The sequence below is a fragment of the Mauremys reevesii genome, linkage group 8 (genome assembly GCF_016161935.1).
Source record: "Mauremys reevesii isolate NIE-2019 linkage group 8, ASM1616193v1, whole genome shotgun sequence".
In the NCBI taxonomy this organism is placed as follows: Eukaryota; Metazoa; Chordata; order Testudines; family Geoemydidae; genus Mauremys; species Mauremys reevesii.
In genome coordinates, this window is record NC_052630.1 from 34,052,882 (window position 1) to 34,062,448 (window position 9,567).

The window sequence follows — 9,567 nt, forward strand, 5'->3', positions numbered from 1 at the left end:
TATTCAACTTTGGGGTGACAGGAAGAGAAATCATAAATAAAGGCTACAGTGACAGGTGGCAGATGGTCTCACTGCTGCTCAGTATTCAGTGGTCACCATTGCTTTAGGCAACAGGCCTATTCCTGACAACAAAAATCAATCCCATTAAAGCAATATTAGACCATAAAAAAAACAGTCAGACTAGAAATGATTGACTAATTATATTTCAGCATTAACTGAAGTGAAATGGTTAAAATAAATTACTTTTGCAGATGGCAGCTATGGCCTTTTGTGGGGAGGGGTTTGCCTCACACTGAAGTTAGCTGCCTAGCGAGATGTCTTTGCCTATATGTTTAGCACTCCTGGTTTTCTCTTTTTATGATCTCTGTGCTGATTGTAAAAGCTAAGACTTCTGCTACTTCAGTCATCTTGTGTGGTCTCTCTGACCATATTAGACCACAGAGATCATTCCCTTTTCATAATCTTTGGGCACCAGCTGCGCAGCAGCCCACACTAAATCTGCTTAACCAGCAGAAGGGGAGGGACGGAGGCAAGACTCTTTCCAGATATCATTGACATGTCAAGCATCAATGAACTCAGTATCGTACAGTGTGCTGCTAAAAGAACAGGTGAAGGCTTTGCAAGTTAACCTTTGTATCCATATGGCTGCCAAGCCTTGGAAAGAAAGAAAAGAGTGCACAAGCATTTTTTTAAAAGTAGCAAGGAAAACTCCCAAATGATAATTAACTTATTTCATCAGATGATTCCTGCATCATCTTGCACAACACACACTGTCATGGTGTGCCATTGGTTTTTAAGTTATGTTCCGCATTGATTTCAATATGGAAATCAATGCCACAACATTTAAAACCAATGACACAACATATGACCCACAGAATGAAGTCCCAGAGTATCTTTGCCTGAAAACAAAGATCTTGCTCCTGCTCCCATTGAAGTCAGAGGGAGTTTTGTGGATACCTGTCTATCTTGGGTACTTACATAGTCCCCATTAATGTAGAACCTGATCGCCTCACCATCTTTGATTAATTTATCCAAACAATGTCTGTGTAAGGTAGAAAAGAGAAGTACTTGTATGCATGGGTGCCAACTTATATGGGCTCCTGGGGCTAAAGCCCCAGGAATATTCACAGTCAGGGGCTCTGCTCCACCAATATTTGGAGCTAGGTTTCTCCCCTGCTCTGGGCTGCTGGCAGCCACAGGGAGCCCAGAGCCTTTTAAATCCCAGCCGTGGCCGGGAATCAGAGGGCTCTGCGCTGCCCGCTGCGGCGGGGAGCCCAGAGCCCTTTAAATCTCAGCCACAGCCGGGAGTCAGAGGGCTCTGGGCTGCCTGCAACCGCGGGGAGCCCAGAGCCCTTTAAATCCCAGCCGCGGCCGGGAATCAGAGGGCTCTGGGCTGCCGGCCGCCGCGGGGAGCCCAGAGCCTTTTAAATCCCAGCCGCGGCCGGGAATCAGAGGGCTCTGGGCTGCCTGCAGCCGCGGGGAGCCCAGAGCCCTTTAAATCCCAGCCGCGGCCGGGAGTCAGAGGGCTCTGGGCTGCCTGCAGCCGCGGGGAGCCCAGAGCCCTTTAAATCCTAGCCGCGGCCGGGAATCAGAGGGCTCTGCGCTGCCTGCAACCGCGGGGAGCCCAGAGCCCTTTGAATCCTAGCCGCGGAGGTGGCTGGGATTTAAAGAGATCAGGCCTCCCCGCAGCTGCCAGCAGCCCAGAGCCCTTTGAATCCCAGCCCCTGGCCGCTGATTGCCCCCTCCCCAGACCCCTGGCCCAACTGCCCCCCAGGAGCCCCACCCCCTATCTAAGCACCACTGGTCCTTGTCCCCTGATTACCCCCTCCCGAGACCCCTGCCCCTAACGGCCCTTTGGGACCCCAGCCCCTATCTAAGCCTCCCTTCTCCTTGTCCCCAACTGCCCCCTCCTGAGACCCCACCCAACTTCCCCCCAGGACCCTACCCCCTACCTGTCCCCTGATAAACCTCCTGGACTCCCATGCCTATCCAATTGCTGCCTGTCCCCTGACTGCCCCTCTGAACCTCTGCCCCATCCAACCCCCTGCTCCTTGTCCCTTGACTGCCCCCCAGAACCCCCTACCCCTTCTCCAACCCCCAAACCGCTTACTGTGCCACTCAGACAAGCGTGTCTGGCTCCGTGCAGCTCCAGACAGTTGCTGCCATGCTCCCGCATGGAGCCCACAGCCCTCTCTCACCCCCAGCACCTGCCTTCCGGATTTGAACACCTCAAAATTCAGGAGTGCTCAAGCTCGGTTTGGGCAGCTTTTACTTCATTTCTCCCAAATCAGTTTCCCCTGCAAGGTGCCAACTGAAGGTGTTGGAGAACAGAGAGATCGGGTGGCCTCCTAATGCCTGGAAAAGAGACAACGGCCAGAGGAGGGAGTGTCAGTGCCTGTGCGGACTTCTGGGAAGTGCATGGTGTGGAAGGGGATGCTGTGATGCTTTGGAACAACTCCATACAAAGCCAGTCAGGACTCTGGGGGAGCCTCCTCTCTCGGAGCATACTGTCTCCAGGGCAAGAAGCTTACACCTTCCTGGGTCTGACCTCGGAGCATTCAGCATGCCCTTCCACATCATGCACTTTCCACAGCGAGTCTGCCCAGGTGGGTCCTGGGGCAACCAGACGTCCCTGCACCCCAACTCCGCAGTCAGATGTGACTCTCAGCCAGACAGTAAAACAGAAGGTTTATTAGATGATGGGAACACAGTTTAAACAGAGCTTGTTGGTACAGAAAACAGAACCCCTCTGTCAGGTCCATCTTGGGGGGTGGGGAGCCCAGAACCAAGTTCTGGGTCTCTCCCCATTTCCCCAGCCAGCTCCAAACTGACACTCCCTCCTCTGGCCTCTGTGTCTCTTCCGGACAAGGAGGCCACCTGATCTCTTTGTCCCCAACACGTTCAGTTGGCATCTTGCAGGGGAAACTGAGGCACCCACACAGTATTCAGAGAAAATATTAAGAACATTCCCACTTCATCACAGCAGGTGCAACAAAATATAATACCGTATATTGAAGTAGGCAAGTGCTGCTTCTGACTTTCCACTTTTAATTGACCCTTGTAATCTTGTGGCACTGACGCGTTGTAGCTTCATTTTATATCAGCTTACAGGGCGGGAGCAGGGGGGCACCACCATTTTGGGCCCCACCAAAAATTATACAAACCTGCCGCCTATGCTTGTATGAGTAAAGCAAACGGGATGTGGCCTTGATGCCTTTCCTTCTCACAGCACAGAATCATTCTAAGGGCTCAGTTACACCACAAAAATATCTGACTTGGGGACCTGCCCTCCACCTGGGTTACAATGTATAAAGTGTTCAGAAGTATTTAAGTACCTTAAGCCCACATTCCGCGGACTTCCAATGAAGCATAAGCTCTGAAGGATTTCAGAGCCTGAGCTGGAATGTCTACACGGCTATTTGGCTCAGGTCTGTAGAACAAAACTCTGAGACTCGCAGCAGGATTTTTTTGTTTGTTTGTTTAGGGGGATGTACTCTAACTGCTTTGTAACTGAGTCCCCTGCTTTCTGCAGTTTAGGCAGGTCCCATACAAAGGGTCCTTACAGTTCGAACTGCTGCTTGCACCGTGCAATGCATTGAAACAATTTGGAAACTTTCATCCTTTGCTATAAATGCAGTCATAATAAATCCAACTCCACTTGCACTGGATCCCACTGACTAACACTTCCTTGCTCAGAAGTTACAATTCTCTCCAATTATGAGGCTTGATCTTGCAGTCCTTGCTCCACATGAACAATTTAAATGGTGAGAAAAGATTACTTGCATGAATAAGAGTTGGATGATCAAGCCTGTAATGCAGAAGGCCCTGCTCAACCTGGTGTGACCCATTTAAACCAATGGAGTTACACCAGAGAGGAATATGGCCAATCCCATGGACTTAAACAGCATATGCCTAGGGGTGAATTTAGCACAGAATGTCCACCTGAATCTTACTTTTCTGAATGCAAGTAACATTTTGCTGTAACTTATACCTTTACATACAACCATTACTTGGCTTGTGTGTATGAATGATCCTAGATGAATTCTTGTAGCCAAATGCTATGAGAATGTGGAGAGCTGTATCTTTATTGGTAGTGAAAAGAATCAGGTTGTATCTTCACTACAACAAAAGGTGTACCTCACAGTGTTGCCTTTGCAGAGCCTTTCTGGAGTCCTGCTGCTTTATACACTGGTGCTTCCCTTAGCAGTCACATGCAGTACCCCAGTGATGGAAACATGCTTAGCTAGGAATTGGGTGGAGGGGAGGAGGATGTGTGGAGGGAAGTTGTGGCTTCCCTACTAATGGGAGAGCATAGAGGACCAGATCTACCCAATAAGTGGTTGGTACTGCCCAGAAAGGAGGCATGTGGCCAAGGCAGCTTGCCTGTGCACCCACTCAGCAGCAACCTCTGCTGATGTAGCCCCTACAGTGGGCCAGTTCTAATCCAAAAACACACATACCCACTGGGACAGGAGGTGTAATTTACACATCTGTGCATCAGCTTCTGTGAATGTGGCCCAAAGGGTCTTTCCTACTTTCAGCTGCTTGTTCCTCAGACTGTTTCCTTTTATTTCTCACACCTTCTGAGGGAGGCTGAGATGTTTCATATGAATACGAGTGTTAACTCGCAATATTTGCACCTAGTATCCCCTGGGCCATGCTGAAAAAGAGGCGAGAAAGTTAGACCTAAGAGAGAGAGAGATAAACCTCTTCTTTTTGCCATATATGCAGTCCACAGCAATAAGGCAATTCAAAGTTAGAGCTAAAATCCTATTGGTAACTTACTTCTTTCTGCCTAAATATTGCTACTCAACTAGTTTGCACCCAGTCAAGGAGTGTGTTATTAAGAATGCCAAAATTATTGTATATAATTGAGGTCATGGGTCTGTCACGGAGTCCCCAGGCGATGCTCTGGAACTGGTCCCCACAAAGCTAGTCAGGACTTTGGGGAGCCTCCTCTCCCTTGGAGCAGACTGTCTTCAGGGCAAGAAGCTTACTCGGCTTCACCTCCTGGGTCTCTCCTTGGAACATTCGGCATCCTTTGCCCCTCTGTGTGCTTCCCACAGTGAGCCTGCCCCGGTGAGGTCCTGAGAAAGCCAGAGGGTCCTGCACCCCCACTTCGCAGTCAGAAATGACTCTTAGCCAGCCAGTAAAACAGAGGTTTATTTAGATGACAGGAACACAGTCCAAAACAGGTCTTGCCAGTACAGACAACAGGACCCCCTTTAGTTAGGTCCATCTGGGGCCCCCAGGGAGGCCACAGCCCCGTTGGGAAGCCCAAGCCCCATCAGGGCGCCCCTCTCCGTTTCCCAGCCAACTTCAAACTGAAAACTCCCCTCAGCCTCTCACTCAGCCTCCCCCCAGCTCCTCCCCCAGCCGTTGTGTCCTTTGTTCAGTGTCCTGGGCAGAGGTGTCACCTGGCCTTCAACCCCCCTTCTGGGTTCTCAGGTTACATGCTCAGGTATGCTCCCTTCCCTAAGGCAGACGTCCCAGCACAACTTCCCTGCAACCTTCCCAGGTCAATACTCCCCACTTAGCATTCACATAACACAGCAAGAACATTCCCACTTCGTCACAGGATCAAATCTGGGACTATGGTAAATCTCAGTAAAGTGGATTTTCCAATAATGTATGGCTTGACTTTTGACTCCTAATAGTAAATAATAATTGTCTATGAGGAGCCAGTGTTTGATCTTTCATATGTTTAGAATTTTCTGATGCTAAGATATTGCCATTCACAGGGAGATTGCTGTAGAGTCACAGTACGATATGGCCTAATGGGTATGCAGCTCCACAGTGACAGATTTACAGAGCATTTCTGCTCTAGTCCAAGATAGACACCGAAGGTCCAATCCTGCAGCCCTTACTCTGGCAAACCTCTGGCTGATTTCAGCATAATAGCTGCAGGATTAGCACCAACATCCCATACCAAATCTGATAATGTTAATCTGTTTTTTCCAAATGTGCTTAGTATTTGCGAGACAAATTGGTGTCACTGAAGTAAGTGCCCCAAAAAGAGTTATAAAATCAGAGCCAGCTCGCCTCAGCATCCAAATGGATGTAGAGAAAATAGACATTTAAACTACAGACTTATTAAAAACAACCAACTCAGAACTGTTCAGACAAAGATGGCTTCCCATTATTTGCCACAAGAGGTTAAATAATTAATTTTAGTGAGAGCCTCAGCCCAGCTTTGTAAATGAGCAGAATGTCACCCTCAGCCTAAAAACTCCGACTGTGGAAGAACAGTATCAGGCTGCATAAAACTCTCTTCCTGTCCCCAAGTTCTCCACATTCCCAACATCACAAAGGCTTTAGGCCCACTCTTGTGAGATACTGACACGGTTCCCACTGGAGACAAAGCAAGAGTTCCTCAGTTTGCACTTTGGAACCTTATTTCCAATCTGTGCTTGAACCCAGCAACAGAGAAACTCACTGGCAATGTAATCTCTAAAATACAATGTTTTAGAGCTCAAGGGCCTGGTTCTCTGCTCACTAGTGCAAGTACAAATCCAGAATAAGTCCACTGGAATCAATAGATTTACAGCAGAGCAAAACTGGTTCAAGTGAAAAGATAATCAGGCTCCAGGATCTTTGTAAATTTCACTTTGCACAAAACAATAGAGAGGGGTGACTGAGAAAACAGAATGTGAACAGCAAAGAGGACCAGACAAGATGTGATCCACACAGCCCAGAATGGAGAGGGGGAGAGAAAGAAAACAGATGAAGGGAAGGGATATGTTTTGCTGCTACACCTTCCTGGCACCTAATGAAGTAGTGAGAATGGCCTTGTCTGGCCACATCAGTCATGGGCCTATGACACTGGATAAGTTATTCTCCTGCCTCAGCCTGTGTCACAGCTGAGAAAGGAGCTAATGATGTCTGCATAGCAGCTGGAGGCTGACAGGACACTGAGCTCTGCCTCTCACATGAGCAGCAGGTCAGGCCCTGGTCAGTGTCAGACGACTAAAGAGGCAGTGCCAGCACAAGTGCACATGGGGTCTGTTTAGGGAAAGCAGTGCCAGTGACAGGGTTATGGGAAGGGACACTTGGAAGGAAAAGGTGGAAGAGGAGGCAGAAAAGACGCCAGAAAGGAAAGCCACAGAGGACCAAGCAATGCCATCAGCCCATGCAGCTCATGTTGCTATGTGTATCCATCCAAGAAAGATGAAAGAAAGAGGAAGTAAAAGGAGCAGATGAGAGTAGGGAAGAATGGGAGGCAGAAGCAGAGGAATTAAAACTAAGGGCCAAATTGTGATCCCTTACTCACGTTGGGGAGTTTTTACCTACACAGTGAGTGCCATTCAGCTCCCCAGTTTCAGTAAGACAGTCACAGTCTGGACTGTGGATAGGAAAGAACTGGATGGAATTGCAATAGAAATAGCTCAGATAGAGCTAAATGCAATGATGCCATTAAGGATGCAGAGAAAGGGATAGAAAATTTTTTTGGCTTTTAACACTTTAATTGAAAAATATTTACAGCAGATGTTAGAAATGTTATGTTACAATACTGATACATGCAAAATGGTGCTAGATCTTTATTTTGCATTTCACAATTCTCTTTCAGGTTTTCCAACTGGTTCTATTAATTTGCAGTTTGGAAGTGTTCAGTCCTGGATTTTCAGAATGCTTCTTTTCTCCAGATCATTCATTTCCTTCAATATCAGGGCAACGTTGTACCTTAATTCTTGGAACTTTACAACTGGCACTTCAAAGCGATGAGCTGTCCCATCCGAAAGCTTCAGCAGCATTAAAATGGACGGTTGCAATGCACGGGCCAGTGAACTTGTGGATATAGCCACATCCACTCTCCACTTAATGTCATTAACACTTGGCAGCTTATTTCCTTGTTTCATAGTTGCGGCTTCAACAACAGGACGCCTGTTACCAAAGACCACACTGGCAAAGTCCATGATGAACTCTTCTGGTATCCTAAGTTCCTGGAGATCTTCCTTAAAAACTTCTTGTTTGAAAGTCGATACGGGAAGCCGCAGGGCCTCTCTGAGGAGAGTATACATGCCAGAGATGAGGGAAGTGAGCTGCTCTTCTGACAGATCAACGCTTTCTGCAATCGCCCTCACAGATTCTTTGCAATCTTTTCCTTCCAATGCACTAACAACGACTGTCAGCAGGCGGCGGAAGGTTTCCTGGCTCAGGCCCCGCACGCCCCTGGCCATCGCCTCCACCGGGGCGGGCAGCCGGGCCCCCAGGAAGCTGACTCTGCCCAGGCTGCGCTCGCCGTGCGCCGGGTGCGAGTAGGGCGGCGACCCCGCCTTGCCGGCTAAATGCAAAGAAGTTAGGCTTCCTCTAGGAATATTAGCTCAGCCACTTTGCACACATGTAAAGTTCAGTCCCTGTTTTTCCTGTGAAATGTGCAGCCTTCAGTTTATGTTGTTAGATATTTACCCTAACCTATCCAGGCTGTGCGGCAGCACATTGATGATGTCCTATGAACTTTGGCCAACATTCTCAAAAGCAACTAGTGATTTGGGATGCCTTAATCTTTGGGTGCCCATTGTGAGACACCTGAAAGAGCCCAAATGATCAGAGGGCAGGTGCTCAGCAGTTTCTGAAAATCTAGACCCTACAAGGTGTCTCAAGTTGGGCACCCAAAAGCACTAGTCACTTCTGAAAATCTTGCTACTTCTGCTTTTCCTGATTCTGATTTGAACACACTGCACACTGGAAATTAAGAATGGCCCTTGCGCCATGTCCCAAGGGCTTGTAGTCAGGCCCCTGCATATTCTGCAGCAAGCCATATGCCAATGCTGTGGCAATGACCCCTGGTTTCTGCAGCACTCTGGTGTGGCAGTATGGGATCTCTGGTTAACTGAGTAACTTCAGTTAATTTTATACAATTATGAGTATAAAATCAGTATAAGATCAGTACACAGTCCCCAGGTTATTTATTGTCATATTCAATTAAATGTTATGCTGCAGATTTTCAGTCTGCTGCAGAATATAATGCTGGACACACAGAGCTTGTTTGGGTTGCACCGGACACACCTGGCTGCACTGCAGAATCTGTGAAGGGGAAGCAGGAGGCTTTGACAGTACTCTTGGGACAGTTCAGGCTTTTCTCTGCTGGGTGGCAGTTTGGGTTTGGGGGATCCAGGAGGCAGGTGAAGCTGTTGGCAGAGAGGAAGGAATGAATCTCCTCTTTGTAGAGGTGTCCTGGGCAATGCAGGACCTGGAACTCTTTATCCCTCCCCACTCCACCCCAGCAACCCTTGACAGAAACCACCCTCGTCACCCCTCCACTATCCACCTCTGCATCCCACATTACTTTGTGTGAATGTTTGTCTGCTGCTTTAGAGGAATGACACACATTATGAAGATGTTATAATCACATACCTGGCCTGTACATCGGGTAGGGAATTCCTTCTTGATCCCTGAAGCAATCATCTTCTACCCTGAAACTTGAGAATTGATCATCACTATCTCAGGCTGCATAGCAGCAAGGGAAAACAGCCAGCTCCAAGAGTGTGTTTGCTGGATTTGCTCGGTGAACAGAGTTACAGTGCAAATACTGAGCCCTGTAATAAAGACAAGTTGACTGTTATTTTT

The 9,567-nt window shown here is 48.2% G+C and overlaps 1 protein-coding gene across 1 annotated transcript; it reads right to left on the reverse strand.

Annotated features, from left to right (window-relative positions):
* Positions 1-7,434: 7,434 nt before the first annotated feature.
* On the reverse strand, positions 7,435-8,276 carry LOC120370673 (COMM domain-containing protein 5-like). The gene has a single exon (XM_039485725.1). It carries the CDS (start codon positions 8,175-8,177, stop codon positions 7,608-7,610), a length of 570 nt encoding a protein of 189 aa, XP_039341659.1. The 5' UTR covers positions 8,178-8,276; the 3' UTR covers positions 7,435-7,607.
* Positions 8,277-9,567: the final 1,291 nt, after the last annotated feature.

Excerpts from the sequence above, each read along its gene's own strand:
- LOC120370673 (XM_039485725.1), bottom strand. The coding sequence starts at position 8,177 with ATGGCCAGGGGCGTGCGGGGCCTGAGCCAGGAAACCTTCCGCCGCCTG.